The 19,513-nt window shown below is 56.8% G+C and overlaps 1 protein-coding gene across 2 annotated transcripts in view; it reads right to left on the bottom strand.

Moving 5' to 3' along the window:
• The window catches only part of TTC13 (tetratricopeptide repeat domain 13), a 28,526-nt gene that overhangs the window by 4,093 nt on the left and 4,920 nt on the right, over positions 1-19,513 (bottom strand). Inside the window, exons 2-18 of one of the 2 annotated variants that reach the window (XM_029047628.2) lie at positions 17,407-17,501; positions 16,580-16,655; positions 16,109-16,179; positions 15,638-15,703; positions 15,269-15,361; positions 12,732-12,848; positions 11,739-11,849; positions 10,749-10,831; positions 9,665-9,806; positions 9,011-9,185; positions 7,884-8,040; positions 7,277-7,407; positions 6,704-6,836; positions 3,461-3,553; positions 1,803-1,886; positions 388-472; positions 76-185 (exon numbers count right to left, since the gene is read on the bottom strand). In XM_029047628.2, coding sequence (XP_028903461.1) covers positions 76-185; positions 388-472; positions 1,803-1,886; positions 3,461-3,553; positions 6,704-6,836; positions 7,277-7,407; positions 7,884-8,040; positions 9,011-9,185; positions 9,665-9,806; positions 10,749-10,831; positions 11,739-11,849; positions 12,732-12,848; positions 15,269-15,361; positions 15,638-15,703; positions 16,109-16,179; positions 16,580-16,655; positions 17,407-17,501 — 1,822 coding nt within the window. The remainder of the gene's footprint in view (positions 1-75; positions 186-387; positions 473-1,802; positions 1,887-3,460; positions 3,554-6,703; positions 6,837-7,276; positions 7,408-7,883; positions 8,041-9,010; positions 9,186-9,664; positions 9,807-10,748; positions 10,832-11,738; positions 11,850-12,731; positions 12,849-15,268; positions 15,362-15,637; positions 15,704-16,108; positions 16,180-16,579; positions 16,656-17,406; positions 17,502-19,513) is intronic. The other variant, XM_039914799.1, reaches the window with a different exon arrangement.

The raw sequence follows: 19,513 nt of genomic DNA, 5'->3' as shown, positions 1-19,513 counted from the left end.
TAGGGAGAGAGCCTAAGTCTGCCCCACGGAAGTGCCCGCTCCCAAGGGCAGTCGACTACTCAAGCGCTCACGTACTTGTCTCCTGTTATCGTAATGGTGAATCCGTCGTATTCCTTCCCCGGATCCTTGAGGCTGGGCACCTTTGTGTTCACCGTGAACCCGTCCCTCGTCTTGCTGTTGAACTGCTTTCAGGGAGGAAGGAAATGAGCGCGATCAGCCTGCATTCTGCGGCCCTGATGTTGGTGAGGAAAAACGGGCCGGAAAAGGGGGAGAGAGCACAAGAGCGAGAGCGATCGCCACCCGCTCCCCGCCGCCCGGTGAACTTCCCCACGGCCGCCCGGGCAGACGGAAACAGATCGCTTCCTCCAACACCACGAAAGGATTTACCTTCATCACTGGCAGGAGGTCCTCCACCCTGTGCACCTTGTCCAGGGCCTCTCTGACCTCCAGCAGGCCTTTGGGGTTGTTGGCCCTGCGGACACAGGACGGGGCAGTGGTGTGAGCCGGAAACGGCCTGCTACCTCTTGAATCCCATCCTCCTCCGACTGCCTGCTCTTCTCCGACCGAGCACCCCGGCACGGACAAACAGGCCAGGTGGCTGCTCCCTAGCCCGGCCGATCCCGTGGTGGCCGGGGCCCGTGGCTGGAGGGTGGGGGCGGAGCTCACGGAGGCCAGCTCTGGCATGCCGGGAGCAGGAGGGAGGGACCAAGGGAGCCACCCTGACCATCATCCAACTGTAAACAATTCAGGCTGGGCCGGTCCTCGCATCCCCGGGCGCCCGTTGCCGGTGGAGTGGAAAGCCCAGTTCTGTTTCCAGCTCCTCCGGGCCCTCGGCTGAGCCCTCCGGGAGTCCCGACCAGGCCCGGGCGGCCCTTGGAATCGGTCCCGGGATAACAGAGCATTGGTTGAGCGGAAGAACGCTAAACAAGTTTGGTTTCCTGTGGGAAATCGGGTCAACTGTCTGAATGCGTTCCATTCGATCCAGAAACGGGACCCAGACACATTTCCTGCTCTCGAAAAGAGAAGGAGGGCTAAGAGACTGCGGTACAGTGAGGGACGGCAGAATTCAGTCTGCTCAATCCAAAGCTGAATGATGGGAAGAAAAAATTATCGGGGAAAAACATCGTGCCCGTCCCCACTCCAGGGAGCTGCCTCCCTAGTGCCTGGGGGTAGCAGGTGGCATGACAGTGGTGAAACCCCCATCTCCCAAAGGGCTTGCCTTCTCTCCATCTCCCAAAGGGGCTGGCTTCTTTCCACCCATCCTCACGCTGCAGCCGAGGACTCAATAGGGCTTTGACCTGATCCCACTAGCCAGTGGTCAGGTGACAACTCCGGGGCCCGCCCGAAAGGCTTGGTTTCCCCAGAGCTGACGCTCAGGCGAGTGGTGGGGTACCTACCCTTCCGCGCCATGCCTCGGTGGCCTGGGATTTGGGGGATGACAATTCTGTGTTCACCCCAGCCACCCCACCCCTGCTGCCACCCAGTTCAGTAAATGCCAACCCTGCCTCTGCCCAGAATAAAGGGTCCTGTTCTCTTCCACCCTCCTCCCTCAGCAGTTCATCAACATCGCTGTCCTTCTCATACAGTGTCCGCCTGACTATCCGCCCTAAAGCGCTCGGAGCCCAGAGTAATGCCATTTTGGCCTTCCCAAGCACGGGACATGGGTTATGAGTAGCGGAAAATGGCACGATTTACAGACACATCCCCCAGGCTGGTGGGATTCCGCTCTGCGGAGGGGGACCTCGGTGTGTTCTGTGGTATTAGCTCTGTAAGGTGACTGAGGTAAAAAGAGATCACATTACCCGTGATAGACCAGGATCCTGTCTTTGATAAAGTGAAGTATTCTTTCAAAATATTCCAAGTATCTCATGTTGATCACCTGACCCCTGCAAAAGAATTGCACAACAAGAGGTCAGGAGAGTGAGACCCAAAAGGGCCGGGGTCTGTGTCCAATTCCCACCTGAATAGTCTCACCCAGCCTTTAGTACGGTGCTCTGCACACAGTAAGCACTAAATACTATTACTGCTATTATGAGAAAATACTGTCCCCATATTCTTGACGAGGAATTGAAGCCCACAGGGGTCACGCAGCGGGCCACTGACCCACCAGAAAACAGAATCCCTGAGGACGGGGCGGAAAGCTTTCTCCTCCTGCTCCTCTGGCCACCGTCAGAGATGGGTTCTGAGCCCGCCCCACCGGTTCAGGGCCCGGCCCTCCCAGGCTCAAACAGGCTGCCGTCATTCAGCAAACTCTGGGACTTCGCTGGCCTGCTGGTGATTTCAGGCAAGACATTTACCTTCTTCTGGACCTCAGTTTCCTCCTCTCTAAAACGGGGATAAGATCCCAGCTCTCACTCCTCCTTAGGCCGTGAACCTCATGTAGGACAAGTAATGTGTCGGTTTTGATTCTCTGAATTGACCCCAGAGCTAAGCATAGTGTTTGGCACACAGTAAGCGCTCAGGAACTTTCATAACTCCCTAAGATCTTTCTCGGGGCAGAATACTTCTGGGGAAAAACGGGAGGTCTCAGCCTCCTTTCCCTCTGAGGCTTTGGATGGCTTACTCTAGCCAGGAAAATCAACCCAGCTCACCCAAGGGCACTGAATTAAGTGGAATTAGGAACTGGTCCGATTCCGTTGATCCCAGACACGGTTCCTGTCTAAAGGGGTAGTGAGCCGCCAATGAAAAGGAAGACGAGATCGGGAGAGGCGGCTCTCTGGGAGTGGAAAAATATTCAAGGCTAAGAGCTGAAATCTGTCCTAACACCCCAAAGCAACAACACGATGCCAAGCGGTCAAAGGAGCTAAACTGATGTGCGGGCACTGGCGGCGGGGGGGGACGGACAACATCTCTGGGGCAAAACCGGCCCGGGTGGCAGCTCTGCCACGGGGTAGGCCACGTGGCTGCTGTGGGTAGAGCAGTCCCAGCGCCTGCAGCCCTGCAGCTGCCGGGGCGAATCCCCGAGACGGGGGTGAGGGTGGGTGACTGTGGAGGTTGGGGGCATGCAGATCCCTGCCCGTGCCAGCGGCGGGCAGCTCTGCTCAACTGAGAGGGGCGGCGGGAACAGGCCATAACTCTTGGGCCCGGAGCCGGCAGGGGAAAGGGCGGGGAGATGGGCGATGGTCCAGGAACGCAGTGGCCAGGCCTGGCTACGGCCGGCAGGGGTAGGCAGATGTCCCCCGGGCCAGGCCGGCGGAGGAGGACCGGGGAGGGACCGGGCCAGGCCCTTCCAAGGCCGGCAGGGGTGGGAAGATGTCCCCAGGGCCAGGCCGGCAGAGGAAGGAGGAGGAAGGTGGGGGAGGGACCATGACCTAGCTCGGCTGAGGAGGCTGCTCTTCGGGTCAGAGCTACAGCGAGGCCAGTCCACTGCTGGGTCAGGGTCCCCGGTTTTGCACCGTGAGGGAGATGGGGACCCTGTGGAAAATGGAGACCAGTGGCAGGAGAAGGTCCACATTCTTACCTGATGAGATTGATGTGGTTGTTAAAGCCCCGGCTGAGGCTGCGAGCCGACATCTGGTCTAGCCACAGCACCGGCTGGTCCGGGTCTGCGATCCTGCAAGGCAGAACCTGTCAAATGATGCCAGCAGCGCCAATGAGGGGCTCGGAGAGCGGGGACGAGCCAGGCCCAAGGCTTCGTGGACGTGGCTTATAGAGGGGATGAATTCGAGACTCCATCCCCCAAGGCACCCACGGAGTGACTGAGGCCAGGCTATGGCACCAAGTCAAGCGGGAGAAGGTTAGGGGTGGCCAGCCTTGGGCCAGGGAAACTGGACCAAGCAGGACCTGGGTGGGCTTCCCTTCCAAGATGTTCTGCTCTCTCCCAAAGCAGGCATGGTTCTCCCAGCCCCACAGCCATCGTGTACATATCTGTAACTTATTCGTTCATACCGATGTCTGGCTCCCCGCCCTCTAGACTGTAAGCTGGTTGTGAGCAGGGAATGTGTCTGTTTATTGTTATATTGTCCTCTCCCAAGTGCTCAGTACTATGTTCTGCACACGGTAAGCACTCAGTATATACGAGTGAATGAATAACAAATGAATGGTTAGGGTTAGGAAAGAAAAACACAGTTGGCTAAAGAAGGTCTGTCTGTCTGTCTCTCTGGGCCCTGGGGGCAGTTGTCCCAAGGGAGCCTCCAGAACCAGAACTCTGCGCAGGTGGAACGTCTGGGCCGGCCCATCGGGTCGGAACTCGGGCCGACGGGACACGGCCCGAGCCGGCCTGACTCCGGTTTCCATCCTGGTCCTATCTGGCCGGGCCGAGAAATGTACATTTCTCTGGAAATTTTGAAGCCGTGGGAAGAAGTGAGGTTTTTATGGGAAAAAAGCAATGGAAATTTTCAAGCAAGTTAAAATACATCCAAAGCTTATTTTCTTATATGATCTAATTTTATTTTATGGCCGCGTTAGGAACACAGATTGCATTTTAATAGTCAGTTTAGCATCCAAGCCTAAAACTTTTAACTATGAAATTTTAAAATTGAAAATAAGTAATTTAGCTTCAGTCAGATAATAATCACCAAAAACCAGACCGCGCATGCCCAGCCTGGCACCCAGCCCAGTGCCGCCGATGGTGACTGGGGTTGACCGTTTGAGCTGCGGGTCCCTCGAGGGCGCTCTCGGGAACACCCTCGGTCGGGAGGCACGAAGGGGCTCATGGCCTTCCTCTGCCTCTTCCTCCGTCAGTGCCCAAGGCAAGTCTGGTCTGGGGGTGCCCTGGGGCCCTGCCAATCCCGGACCCCCATGGAGGATGAGCACACTCCAGAGCCTGCCGGGGGCTCCCTGGGGAAGCTTTCGGGGGGCTGCTCAGGTGGCAAAGGAGGGGGTCAAAACGACCACCTCTTCCCACCAGGCGTGCCAGCAGCGTAAGCAGGTTCTCTGAGGTGGCCAGACAACCTCTAGCCACTGTGGCCCGGAGCTCACCCCAGCCTCCGGTCCCCCCCATAGGAGCGGCTGGGATGGCTGTGGCGAGGGTCCCAGCCAACAGTGCCGGCAGCCATAATGCCGATTGTGGGGCAGCCACTCTGCAGCCGGCGGGCACTGCCCTGGCTGGGTGGGCACCGCCCTAGCTGGGGTGGGAGGGGTCGGGGGTGGAGAGAGAACCACGTCCTGGAAACGTGCAGCTCGGTATCCTGACTCCAAGGCTCCCTGAATCCAACCTTCCCCCCATCTCTCCAACACCCATCGGGGGTGGGTTGGGAGCCGGAGGAGGGGCGAAAGGAGAGGCAGAGAGGGAGAAGAGGGTAGGGGCAGGGGCGAGGGGGGGCAGTCTGAGCTCCCGTGCCTCTCTTCTTCCCTCCCCATTGGAGGAGGCTGGTGTCACCAGAGCTTGGGTCTGGAGGCTGGACCCTAAGGCACCGAAGCACCTTGAGTTGTTTCCAGCTCACGGATCATGGGGAAAGGCTTAAAATAGAAACCATCCACAGCAGACAAAGGAACTTTTTTCTTCCTTTCCATATTTAGCAGTGTGAGTCAGAAGGAAGAAACTCGTTTATATTTTTAGAAACAAGCTCAGAGGAAAGCCAAAAAAAAGGCCTTAACAGGCTACTAAATTATTTGAAAATTTGGCCCTAAGAAGCTCCAGGATCCCAGATGTGGCTCCGAGAGCTCTTTCTCCCTGAGAGGGGGCAGTGGCAATTTTCACTCTTCTGCCCATTTTCCAGCTTCCCCGATAGGAAAACCAGAAATTCCCATTCTTCCTAAACTCTCCGGGGACACACCATCCCTCAAGGGGCAGGTGGGTCTCGCAGGAGCAGGGCAGGAGAAATCAATCCACATGCACAGCAGGCTCGGGGTCCCAGCTGGGACTCACAGGCAGCCGCTCGGGACACCTCCGGAGACCCCGACCGGAGAACAGGCGAGGGCTGCTTGGCCTGAGCCGGGTCCCTCCTCGCCCCACCTGGCCGGCGGGCAGGGCCTAGGGGCTGGGAGTCGGGACACCTGGGTTCTTGTCTCGGCTCTGTCCCCAGAAAGCTGTAACCTCGGGCAAGTCACTGAACTTCTCCGGCCCTCCTCTTATCTGTAAAAGGGGGACAAGAAATACCTGTCCTCCCTCCCTCTTAGACTGTGACACTCATGTGGGTCAGAGACTGCGTGTGACTGGATTCTCTTGTATTATTAATATTAATAATGGTGGTGGTAGTTAAGCGCTTACTACGTGCCAAGCACTGCACTAAGTATGGGGGTGGATATGAGCAAACACATGGGGCTCACAGTATCAAACCTCATTTTACAGATGAGGTAGCGGAGGCACGGAGAAGTGAAGTGACTTGCCCAAGGTCGCACAGCAGACGTGAGGCAGATCTCTAAACCCCAGCACTTAGCACAGTGCTTGGCACCTAGTATGTGCTTAATAAAGACCATCAATATGGCTCCATCCAACCATCCATCTATCCTATCCTTTCCTCCCTCCGTCCTCAGGTCAGCCATTTTCTCCATTTTCCTGTAGACTCTTTCTGCGACCAGCTGGGAGTGGCTCACCACTCTCACATTAAATAGTTGATTGCTTTGTCCCCAGTGACCTCTGGGCAAGAGAAGCTGCCAGAAAGCTCCCCTTCTCAAGGCCTGGAAAGTCTGCCCAACCGTCAAGCTGACCGGAGGGGCGGGAGATCGGTGGGGACCCCTCCCGAGGGTGGACTGGTCATTGGCTCATTGGCTGTCCCGTCCAGCTCGGCCCAGCCGCGGCGCCCGGTCCCGCCGGCGTTACCTCCGCCACTTGACCGCGATGTCAAACATGTCTCTCCACTGCATCAGCCGGGTCTTCCCGTGCGTCCGAACCTTGGAGTTGGCCCACGTGCGCCGCACCGCCTGCATCACCTCCAGCGCTGCCAGCCCCATCGCTAAGGGCAAAGGGCACTTGGAGACGGCGAGCTGCGGGGGCCCCCGGGGTCAGAAAGCCGGGGTCGCCCGCCACGCTGCCCTCGAGCCGGTGAGAGGGGGGGCTGATGTCACCGGCTAAGGGGAGGAGGCGGAACCCCCCGGCAGCACATCCCGCAAGTTGAGAATGAGATCGAAGCCCTTCCTGTGCTGGATTCTGGGGGTCTCTTCCTTGTCTCCCCACCCCCAAACATTCCCAAGGCCTTCTGGAGTGGACGGAGCGGGGCTGCTAGGGAGAAAGTTGGGAGAAGTGAACAGGGTATCGCTTAAGGCCACCGCTCCATTCCAGCGGAAGTTGGGGTGGTAGGGCCCCGAGAGCTCCGCCCGAGGTTATCGGAAGGGCTGCTCTCCACCCGAGCTCTCTGGCACCCTGGAAGTAAAGCGGGGCAGGGCGTACCCGTACCTCTGTGGATTCTCCTGTTGGGAAGGAACCCCGGAGTCTCGTACTGCATCAGGGACCCCAGCCGATCAGCCGCGCAAATCAGCTCTTGCACCTCGAGCTTGTAGCTGTCGAAGTTCTGGGGCAGCACGTCCCTAGGAGAAACGATGCACCTGCGCTGAGCATTTAGGGTCTGGAAACTCGATCCCCATTCAGAGGCTCCGGAGAACTCGGACAGACCGTGGCTACGCCGTGCAGCACCCGGAGCAAACAAAACAAGATCTCCGCAACCTCCAGCTCCACCAGGCTGTGGTTCCCAGGAAGGAAGAATGAGCCCCTCCCTGCCACCACACCATGGGTTCTGGACAGGAACAGTCCGGGCAGTTTGGTTTCGAAGGGCCCGCGGCAAAGAGGGAGAGCCCGCGCAGAGGACGGGAAGGGGGCCGGCCAAGGAACGGGGCAGGATGACAGGCTCCGATTCACCCCGACTCTGGGAAGTCGAGACAGAGTCGATCCCACAGTGTGGCCCAGGAGTCTCCCTGGTTGCCAGTCACATCCGGGCCCGTGGATGAGGGCAGTGCGGCCAGCGGGAGGCCTCTCTGGGCAAGTGGTGAGACGGGGAGGTCCTCACTTGATGTGGGGCTGGAGGCCCGGCTGCTCTTCATAGTCATCTATGAGGAAGGGCAGGTTCTTGGCCCAGTGGTCCTTGAAGCCGCCGGGCAGATCCTCGTCAACACTGTACTCAGTGAGCAGCGTGTCCAGGTGCGCATGGAGATACCGCGAGTACTCTGGGGGAGGGAGACGGAATTCCACTCGAAGCCCGAACTCATCGCCTCTCCTCCGGCAGCACCGTCCGCCCCCGCCCCCTACCCTGCAGCCAGACGGTCCTTGGAATGCCCGCCTGGGTTCAAAAGAACTCTGAATTCCATCAGCCACCGCTGCTTCCGAGTTACAGAAGAGCATCTGGGCCCTGAGTTAAAATGTCAACGTTAAAAGGTCGGCGAGTCCAGGGCAGTTTGAGATTTTCCTTCCACCCACACTTGAGACCTAAAACTTCAGTTCCTCTCAATCAATAATATTCATTGAGCACCTATTTTGTGCACGGCACTGTACTCTGTGCTTGGGAGAGTAAACAGTAAACGAGACCGCTGCACTCAAGAAGCTTAAAGTCTAGCAAGGGAGACAGACTCAGAGATCATTTACGGGGGGAGGATGAAGGAAAAGTGGTAATACATATGAGGTAGTGCTTAGGTAATAACAGTAGTCATAACGGTATTTACTGAGCGCTCGCTTGGGGCCCGCAGTGTGTGTGAGATGCATACAGACACTGAGAACCAGGAGTGACACTGCCGTGGAAGTGGCATGATCGTGCGAGGAGAGACAGGACTGTAAGCTCTCTGAGGGCGGGGACTGTCTCTTACTCTTCCTATGTGCTCCCAGTGAAGACAGAAGGTGTGCAAGGAGCAAGAGGAGGGGAACTGGACCGTGAGCTCACCGTGGGCAGGGAATGTGTCTGTCGGTTGTTGTACTCTACTCTCCCAAGCACTCAGTTCGCTGCTTTGCACACAGTAAGCGCTCAATACATATGAGTGAACGAACTGGTCCAGGAAGCCCGGAGGTAACTGGCCTGACGGGATGCAGAAACGATGGAGAGTCGGCAGGCTGAGGACCGAGCCAGAAAGCCCGAGGTTGGCAGCGCTGTGGGCACGGCTGCCCCTTGGGCAGCAGGCTGGGATTTAGGTGGTGCGTGAGACTCACCTCGCAAATATTTCACCTTCAGATACTCAGGGCTCGCCTTCTGACCTGGGAGGGGGTCGTTCAACATGACTTTAGTCTGCGCCTTTATGCCCTCGTAGAACTGGCCCAGGGCCACGTGGCTGAGGCCCCTCATGTGCTGGCACACTTCATTGTACGGCTCCAGCTGCAGGCACCTCTGGAGAGTGAAGGAACCCAGGTGGCATTCAGAGGGACGAAGGGCCACTTCCATCCCAAGTGGGGTCAGGCCATGCACCTCGCACCCCAGGGGGATCTGGGGGGACGTCTTAGGGTGGGGGGGGCAGGGGGTGAGGCCGTGAGCCTCCACGGCAGACCGGAACCGAGGAGCCCCAGGCTGGAGTGGGGTCGTGTGAGAAAGGGCGACGAGGAGCTGGTGGGCGAAGCTCAGAGCGACCGGGGCACCGCAAGGTAGGGCAGGCGGAACTCGTGTCCCAGCAGTGCAGGAGCGAGAGCAGAAACGCAAGGTTCGACTGACCTGGGGAAGCGAGATGGATCGGGGAGGCGGCCAGGAGGCTCCTCGATGCCCACCTATCTGCCCGCCTGCCACTCACTCACTCGTTCCCCGTCGGCTCGGCTGCGTTCAGTCGGAACCGCGGCCCAGAAGAGAAGGGGGCCTGCGGGCCGCCGGACACCCACCTTAAAGCTCTTGAGGGCCTCTTGCAGGCTGCCGTGGTGGTAGAGCATCACTCCCCGGAGCTGCAGGGTCTGCACGTGATTGTGGTTGAGCAACAGCGCCCGCTGGAAGCTCTCCGTGGCCGCCTCGAAGTTGCCCAGTTCTCTAGGGTTTCACAAGCGCCGCGGACCGGCAGCAGAGTGAGAAGGCAGAACCGGGCTTGCCTGGGGGACTGAGTCCAACGAGTAAAGTGCTGCTCGGGGAGCGCGGGACCCCCGGCTCTGGGCCCAAGTCTACCCCTCTCCTGCTCTAGGGCCTCGGGCAAATCCTCCCCTCCCAAACCATCTTGTTGAGACTGGGGGTTTCTGGCCGGCCGACAAGGACCGAGCTTTCTGGAGAAAAGCCCGGGTGTCCTTCAAAAACAAGTCGGTTGCCCTCAGAGACGGTCCTCCTCCTAAAGCTTCCCCTAGAGACCGGGACAGGACACGTCCACCAAACTCACTCCTCTTCCTCCCCTCCCCTTTCCCATCTCCATTGGAACAGCACCAGCCTCTCAGCCCTAGAACCAGGATCTGCTTCTCCTCCTCCTCCTCCTCTCCCTCTCCCATCTCTGATACTAACACCGGTGTCATCAATGGCATTTATCGGGGATCCTAGTGGGACTGGCACCTCCGATGACCAAAGAGATGCAACCCAGCCACACCGCTGAACCGGAAACTGCATTTGTCAGTAGCCAAACCCATTACTCAATCAATAGCGTCGACTGAGCGGCTACTGTGGGCAGAGTGGCATTCCCACTGATCCTGGGGGCCCGGGAGAGCACGGTAGAGTTAGAAGCCACGATCCTTGCCCTCGAGGAGCTTACGGTCTAGCTGGGGAGACTGGTTCTAGAATTAGATTCAGATGGGAAGAATTGGTTTGAGCACTCTCTGATGTCAAGAGCAATGCTTGGGATTTTGAATAACCGGATCACCATTCTGAGGCTCCAAGAGTCACCTCTAGAAGGTGGGGCACTGGGAGACGGTCTTTCTGTCACTCCTCTGGAGGCTCTAGAGCTCCCTCCAATACCCACACCCTCCCCAAACGCCCCAGCTCCACCTCACTTACCGATAGGCCTGGCCCAGGCTTTTATAGGCATCGATAAAATCAGCCTTCTGTTTCAAAGCCTCTTTGAAGGACTCGACGGCTTCCTGTGAAAAACCGAGACAAGCCTCACTGCTGCCCTCACTTCGGTGGAGTCCCAGTGGGGAGGGACCAAGGTGGGAGGGGACCTGGAAGGAGGAGTTGAGGGGGAGGGGCTGCAGGCAGGTCTGCACAGATCATGCCTGGCCACCAGCCCATTCTGTGGAGCCAGGCCAAGGGAAGCAATTGGGGATGGCCAGGGTCTCTCCCCGGACTCACTCCCCCGGGTGCCTGCCGGGGAACCAAACACACCCACAGACCCGCTGGGGACGAGCGGTCAGCGGTCCGCCGGCCCAAATCGGCGGCCAACCCTCATCTAGTCTCTCATGGCAGTGCATGCCCCCTTTTGCAGGATGAACTCCAGCCTCCAGGCGCCGAAAAATTGAACATTCTTCCCAGGGCCGAATGCTAAGGGATGCAATGTGGCATAACGGATAGAGCGTGGGTCTGGGAGTCGGAGGACCTGGGTTCTAATCCTGGCTCTGTCTCTTGTCTGGTGTGTGACCTTGAGCAAGTTACTTCACTTCTCTGTGCCTCAGTCACCTCATCTGTAAAAGTGGGATTAGGACTGTGAGTCCCAAGTGGGACAGGGACTGTGTGCAACTTGATTAGCTTATATCCATCCCAGCGATTAGTACAGAGACTGGCACATAGTAAGCACTTAATAAATAGCATTAAAATAAAGAGCAGCTCTGCTCCCAGGGAGAAGTGGGCCGGCTGTTTTTACAAAGAATCTGCTGTGGGCCACAAACAAGCCCAGAGTAGGAGATTTAGGAAGAGGGGATGAAATAGGCCCATTCCGCCATCCCGAACTTCCTCCATGCCTCCGGTGGCCACTGAGGGAAAGCAGAACACAGCGACCTGTAGGAGGTTCTTCCGGATCGATCGATCGATGGGACGCTTGGAGCCCCCTACCTTCAAGAGGCCTCGGTGGAAGAAGGTCAGTCCCTTGTACAGCATGGCGATTGGCTGATTGGGGTTCAGGTCCAGTGACTGCTGAAAGTCTTCATGAGCTGCCGCGTAGTCCTACAGGGTGGGGAGGGGAGGCGGGGGCGAGGAAACAAGTGACCGGCCACTAGCAAATCCAACTGGGCGGCTCTGTCGGGTCCGCAGCAACCCCAATTCCTTCCGAAGGGTCCCATGGGCGGCCCGCTGCCGGCTCCGGCTGCGGGACGGTACGCGGCCGTATGGACCGAGCACAGCCGTAGACCCGGGGCCGTGCACGCCCCACCCCAAGGTTTCTCAGCTGATGCAGCCAGGGCCCAGAGATATGGACCGTGGCTCTCACAAGTGCAGACTTAAACTGGAGCCCGATCCCAACCTATTTCCCTCCCTCCATTCACCTATTCCATATGTCGTAAAATCCTCCGCATCTTCAAGTTGCTGAATAAACGCTACACCTCTCTGACCCCTTCCAGAATGGACCTGCACAAGCCCCAGGAGCCCCAGGGACAACCACGAAGAACCATCTGACTGCAGACAAAGCCCTCCCCTAAGTGGCAACCTCCCACCCTCCTGGAGGCAAAGTCTTCCCTGTCATTGCCGACATCCAACCCACACTTTTCCTCTTGTTCTCACCTTGCTGCCCACCCCCCAGCCCCAGCCTGGTTCAGTCACCCAGTAATCCAAACTGGCTGGGCCAAAGGTTTTTCTACACGTGAGCTTAACTTTCACATCTTAGCGAGAACTCCGTACCCCCGACCCACCCGGATTCAGGTTTCTGCCCTCCGTCTCCTCTGCCTCTCTGCCCCAGGACAGATGCAGCCGCTCCCTGGGAGACCGATCGAGAAGTGGACAGTAGAACAGCGCCGCTCTGGATTTCTTCCCTGGCCATTAGGTTCACCCCCGGGGGCGGCGGAGATGACCACGGACAGAGCGAGATGCCGCAGCCCTGGGTGCCGGACTCACCTCGGAGATAAAGTGCAGGGTCCCCCGGTGCCGGTACAGTCGCGCCGACGGCTGCAGCTGGATGGCTTTAGTCAGGTCACTCAGGGCTTCGCTGACCCGGCCCAAAGGCGACAGGATCTAAAAACCATGATACGGCGGTGAGTCTGGGCCATGCCCAGGCCAGGGCCCATCCCAGGTCCGGGGCTAAGTGGATCTGGTCTTCCGGCAAAACCGATCTCCCGCTCCAAAAGACATTGGGCAGCAAGCAGAGCTCTGAAGCAAAGGGAAACGCCCTCGGTCTCAGTACCCGAGCCCCGGCCAGCAGGACGACAGGGCACTGGGCGGCTCCATCGAGCCGCCGCTCTCCTTCATATCCTGTTGCTTTGTGCTTCATCCAGGTGCCCGCTTTTTTCCTCTCACACAGCTCATCTTTTAGTAAATTTGGAACTCGATCAGGGTGGCCGAAAGCAGCATCGTCAGGCTACGGGCTGGAGCTTCCGGTGATGCTTCCGGCCCGGAGAGCCGGTCCCACTTCTGGCCCCACTCTGGGAACCAAATGGCCAAACCTACCCCAGCCCCTCCCCAACCACGGCTGCAACACTCTCGATGGGGCTGCTGGCACCTGCCTGGGGGGCTCGGACCATCTGAGCTCCGAGACCAGCGGCCCCAGTTGGGCAAAGCCCTGATTCTCTGGAGATTTTAAGACCCCGTGCACAGGTGGACATTCTTTACAGGGGTGGTGGGGAAAATCATCTTGGACAACGTAAGCCAGACCACCACTCTCTGCAACTTCAAGACCTTATTAAGATCATACCTCCTCCAAGAGGCTTTCCCCAAATAAGACCTCTTTTCCCCGTCTCCCTCTTCCTTTCTGCGTCACTTATGTGGATTTCTACCCTTCAAGCACTTGATATTTATCACCCCCTCAGTCCCACAGCACCTCCGTACATATCCATAATTTCTTTTATTTATATTAATGTCTGTCTCCCCCTCTAAACTGTGAGTTCATTGTAGGCAGGGCACGTGTCTTGTACTGAACTCTCCCAAGCGCTTAGTCCACTGCTCTGCATAAAGTAAGCGCTCAATAAATACCATCGATTGACTCTGGAGTCCCAAGTCGAGGGAGAGGGGTGCACCGATGCACACTTTGAAGGAAGGTCTCTGCTTACTTCTCCTGTCTCTGGCCTTTTTCTGGGTTGCCGGTAAATAGAATCTGGGCTGATGTGGGAAATCACAAAACCAGCCTCTCGGTTAGCCTTTCCTCTTTCCACACTCAGTCACGTGAGCCATGCCAGGGCCCAGTGGAGGAACCCCAGCCTCTGGCTCTACCACAAGGAGAGGAAAAGAACGGGCTGTTCTCACCCGCTGCCCTTGCCCGTTACCCTCGCTCGCTGCTGCAAAAGCATTTCCTGACCACCCCCATTTGCATGGCTGAACAGACAGGCAAGAAAACGGTAGCGACCCGTCCCCTGGGAGTCTAAATGCAAAACAGATTGCAGATCCTGCTCATTTGAGAGAGACTTGCCGTTAGAAACTAAGGCTCCCTCACGATGCCGGTCTCAAAACAAGGAAGCAATGCGTCTACCAACTCTGTTACACTGTACTCTCCCAAGCGCTTAGTACAGTGCTCTGCACAAGGTAAGCGCTCAGTAAATATGACTGAGAGCCCCCCAAAAATGTATTTGCTTTTAATCCTAAGAGTAATCTCTTCCCAGTCAGCAAGCTTTGAATCTGATGCACTTCTGATTAAATAGGAAAATCAATACAGAACAAAACACCTTGCCAAAGATGAATGACAATGGAGTTCTCCATCAGGAATGACCGATGAGAGAAACTAAATTAATATCAACTAAAAAAAAAAGCCTTTGCCTTCTCAGTGTAACAGAGACCCTATGTAATGATAATGATGATGATAAATAATAGCCATTAAGTCATTACTCTGTGCCCAACACTGCGCTAAACGCTGAAGAGACACTAGATAATCAGCTGAGACATCGTACCAAAAAAAGGCAGACATCCCAGCAAATGAAAAGTGAAATCTTAGCCACATCGAGTGTGTTAAGGCAATCGGCATCTAAGGCCCTGCCTGCAGGAAAGATTTAGTGAAATGAAAAGTCTACAGAGAGGTTCCCACTTCTTCCCGACACCCGGGGATAAAGTGGGATATTACGATGGCTTTGGGCTAGCATCCGAACTCCCAGACCCCACAGGAATTGACAGTACTGCTTGCCAAGACACTCAGGGTTCGTGGGTGGGAACACATCTAGGGAAGACTTGTAGGGGAGATTACCACCCAGGAGGTAGGAATGAAGACTCCCCAAGATGTCCGGGCAATGGCCGCATTTTGAAAATTGCTGCTCAGAACATCACTGGGGCCTGTGGATTTCCCCAAAAGACAGAGACTTCTCGAGCCATGCCTTGTCCCGGAGATTCGAAGTGCTTTAACATCAAGCAGTGAGAGAAAAGGGAAGCGGAGACTTCGAACCCATCTGGGTCAGCACTTTCTGACACCCGAGCCGGCTCGGCCCAGCCTGGCCCGACCCGCCGGTAGCTCCCACCTCGGCTCGCTGCTCCAACACGTCCGGGCGGTCTGGCTCCAGAGCGACAACTCGGCTCAGCTCAAAAAGGGCAAGCTCGGCATTCTTGACGTCCTAAGAGAGACGTGATCTTGGGGTGACCCGACCTGGCTCTCGCTTGCCGATGGCTTTCGGCTAAGGCTAAGGAAATACACTCTCCCGACACCAGGTGGATCCTACGCCTTTTGCTCCACAACCCTTAGAGACTTTCCTTGGCACGATTCCCACCTCTCCCAAACAAATAAACAACAGAGTAAATCGAGTCCCCGTCCAAGGGCTCGTTCTGTAGGGGCTGCCGTGGAACTGGGGATGGCGCCTTTGCAGCCGTCTCTCTGCAGAGCAAACACTCACGTGCAGTCCTTTCTTCCCGTAGGCTATCCCGCGACCGTAGATCGCGCTGATGAGCTCCGGTTCCTCCTGGGCACCACCACACAATGACGACGACAAAGATAACACCACCGGGAAAACACGGTAGGAAGCTGAAACTCTCTCCCCAAATCAAAAGAACATCCCCTCCCAGGCCCGCAGCACTTTTGTACAGATCTTTATATTAACGTCTGTCTCCCCCTCTAGACCATATGCTCGTGGTGGGCAGGGAATGCATCTCTCCACTGTTATACAGTACTCTCCCACGCGCTTAGTACAGTGCTTGCACACAGTAAGCGTTCAATAAATGCAACTGACTGAAAGGTCAGAGCAGCTGCTGCTTAGAGGTCATCTACGACGCCCAGAAAGACTTTCACCGCACACAGAAACCTGTGGTTCCCCTGGGGCCACCAATTTAACAATCGAACTGCGGATTAGAGACGAGAGGACGGATACCTGAAGCATCGAAGAGAAATGCCTTATCGCTTCATCATAAAGGCCGCTGCCGATCAGCACGTAGGCGATGGCTGCAAAACACAAGTAACACTTTGGTATTCACTGCAAAGGCCAGTTTGGCCCTTGCGAAATGGCAATTCCCTCATGGTCTAGGGTGGACGTGGGCACTACTTCGTTAATATAGGCTCACCCCAAGAATGGCTGGATGCGGTTCACCTGCAGATCACTGGCCTCCGGATCAGTAATCACCCTTAACATCCATAAAGGAGGCTCCTCATAGACAGATGCCAAATGGTCCAATAATAATAACAATGGTATTTGTTAAATGCTTGCTATGTGCCAAGCACTGTTCTAAGCACGTCCTCCCCCTCCCAAAGCCCAAAAAAGAGAAAAAGAAAATGGCCCCCGGGCCCGGGATGGGGCTGGAACCCCACCCCACGGATGCCCCGGGACAGTCGGAGGAACACTCACCCAGCTCTTCGTTCATATTGACGTTGTCCGTGGCAAAAGGGAATCTCTTTTGTTCGGCCAGGGTCTTCGCCTGGCTCTGGGAAATAGCACAGGGGAGGGGTTTAGCTGACCTCAGCAAGGAAGAGTCAGGCAGGAAAAAGAATTTGAGGAAGCCCCCAGGGCACCCCCAGCTCAACTGAAACCTCCAAGAGGCTCAGTGAGGTCTACGGTGAGGGCTGCGGTCCTCGCTGTCCTTTCTGCCCCTTGGGCATTCCCCAGGACACGCAGAGGGCAACGATGGGGGGTCAGAAACTGAGGAAGGGAGAGCAGCAGCGAGAGTGCCCGGGGAGTTCGAGGGGGCACCGGACAATCTGCCAGGCAGTCAGTGGTGTTTCCTGAGCTCTGATGGAGGGTCCAGTGCTGTACTAAGTACCTGGGAGAGTCCCAAGCTACAGTGGCAAAGGAACTGCCCCATAACACCCAACCAAGACTGGATTCTCCAGGGAAGGTCTAACATTCTACCTCCACTGCCCCCAATGCCCACCAGATCCACCACCCCTCACTCTAATGCCCAAGGCTGTGATGCCGACCCTTGCCGGCCCCCAGGGTCCCCACCCCTAGGATTGGCCCTGGAAGCCACAGGACCCGGACTACCCCAAGCTCCCCAGGGTGGGAGCGGGTCTCTGGCTGGCCCTGCCTCTCTACAACACAGTCAGACAGCCCAGCAGACCCCGTTTCCCGCGAGGGCCAGAACACTACCTCCGAGCACAGCTTTGAGACCCACTGGCTTGGGGGTCACGAGAAGCAGAAGCCGGGCACTGGGGGATGCCCGGGGAGGGGAAACGTACCAGAATCTTTTCGGTATTCAGTGAAAGCAAAGATTCACAAGGAGGCGATCCTCTCGACTCACAGTCCGAGTCGTGGAAGCTCAAAAAAGATGACTCTGCAAGGCACAAACGTTTCTCATCTCAACGCTCACCGTTTCCCCACCTTCCCCATCCTGGAGGCCCACGGCCCTCGGCTGTGGCTGGAGTTTAGGAAATGGCCCAGCGGCAGCCAACGGGGCAGTCCGAAACCAGCACTTTAGGGATGGCCGCCACCACGACGAGTTGATCCGGATCTGCGGCAGGACCAGTCGAGCACTTCCCGCTGAGCGCCGGGCCCAAGGGGCTCCCAGGGGAAAGACCAAGAAAGGGAGAGAAGGAGCCCCAAAAGGAGACAGAGCCAGGACTCGGGACACAGGGGTAGGGGTCAAAGCCAGGCAGCAAGGGGCTGGTGGAAGGGCCACTGAGCAGAGGTGGAGCGGTCGGTCCCTCCCTTCCTCCCCACCCTCGATCTTGATCATCGGTGTCCTGGCTGCAGAGAATGTCCGGGGCAAACAATTCTTCACAAATTCATGGTTGGCAAACTCTGCTGGCCCCATGGGGAGAAGGGAGAGGCTCTCTCAGAAGGGTGGGATTATAAAATCCAAGCCCACTGGGTGCTCTTGGCCTCACCAGGATGTGAAGGGTGACAGCCAATGTCAGGGGCTTTGGGTTTCTGGGCACCTAGATTCGTTTTCTTTCTGGAGTCCTGGATGTTTGCGGACAAGACGGGAGTCAACCAGGAACCACTTGGAACTGCAGGATCCGGAAAAACAGATCCCAAGAGCGGCTCAGCTCACCCAGGGCCCCAGAGAGTCCAAGGCAGCAGAGTTGGCCCGAAGGCCCGCGCCCTCGCCTGACCTTCCCTTGCAACTCTCTGTCGTGAGTACCGCCTCCCACCGCCACTCCCCTCCAGTCTCCACCCCAATGTGAATGTGAGGATTCGACGTGGCCACTGTGCTGGTCCATACATGTACAGAGGCAAAAAAAACAGCGGGGGCGTTTTTGCGAGCGCCTTTCTGAGTTCCTAGGGCAAAACAGTCCTGGACGCCGGCCAGAAAGAATTGAATCCCGTGAGTCACGCTTCCTCGGACAAAACGCCAGGTAAGACAAGGCTCGGAAAGCCGAGCTAGCCAGGGAGAGCTCGGGAGAAAGCCCGAGGAGAGTCACCGAAGGAAGAGAATGACTGCAGGGGAAACCATCGTCCCACTGATCCGGGCCCCATCCTCGACACAAGCTCTAATAGGTCCCAAGGCGTCCCACCCTGGAAGCTGCCCCAGAGCCACCGAGAAGCAGAGCGTCTTAGAGACAGGCAGAGCAAGGGGGGCAGCTCGTCTACAAACGGACCTGTTCCGGCGGGACCCTGGGTCCTGAGACCAGAAGAGGAAGAGGAACTCCAAGTTTACCAGTTGTTTAGTCCATGCATCCATCCATCAATAGTCTTTATTGAGCACCTAGGGTGCGGAGCACTGGACTAAGCATTTAGGACAGTACAATCGAGTCAGAGAACCTGGTGATCCAGGCGGTGAAGTCCAGACTGGAGCAGGGAGACCATGTTTCACTGCTGGCCCTTCCACTTTTTTTCTTAGTGCACTTGTTAAGCACCTCCAAAGTGCCAGGCACTCTCCTAAGAGCTGGGGTAGATAGGAGCTAATCAGGTTGGACACAGTCCATGTCCTACATGGGGCTCAAGTCTTAATCCCCATTTCACTGATGAGGTAACTGAGCCATAGAGAAGGCAAGTGACTTGCCCAAGGTCCCACAGCAGACAAGTGGCAGAGCCTGAATGAGAACCCAGGTCCCTCTGACCGACAGGCCCGTGCTCTGTCCACTAGGCAATGCTGCTTCTCCTCCTTCCTCCAACCTCACACCCCCTTTCCCTGCCCACAGTCCAAAGTTCTTGAAGTCGGAACAGGAAACTGACATCACTTTGTTGGGAAAAAGAGCTTTTCTTTGTTTAAAAGCGGAAAAGAAACAGCCCCTCTGGCATCAGAAACCCCAAGTTTAAACTCAGCGGAGCTCCTGATTTCACAATGCCAGAGCCCCGTAAACAAACTGCTCTCTGCTCACCCCGCTGCAGCAAAGCCATGGG

Source organism: Ornithorhynchus anatinus, chromosome 19 (assembly GCF_004115215.2).
Source record: "Ornithorhynchus anatinus isolate Pmale09 chromosome 19, mOrnAna1.pri.v4, whole genome shotgun sequence".
NCBI classification, from domain to species: Eukaryota; Metazoa; Chordata; class Mammalia; order Monotremata; family Ornithorhynchidae; genus Ornithorhynchus; species Ornithorhynchus anatinus.
This window is presented reverse-complemented; position numbering and strand designations above follow the sequence as displayed.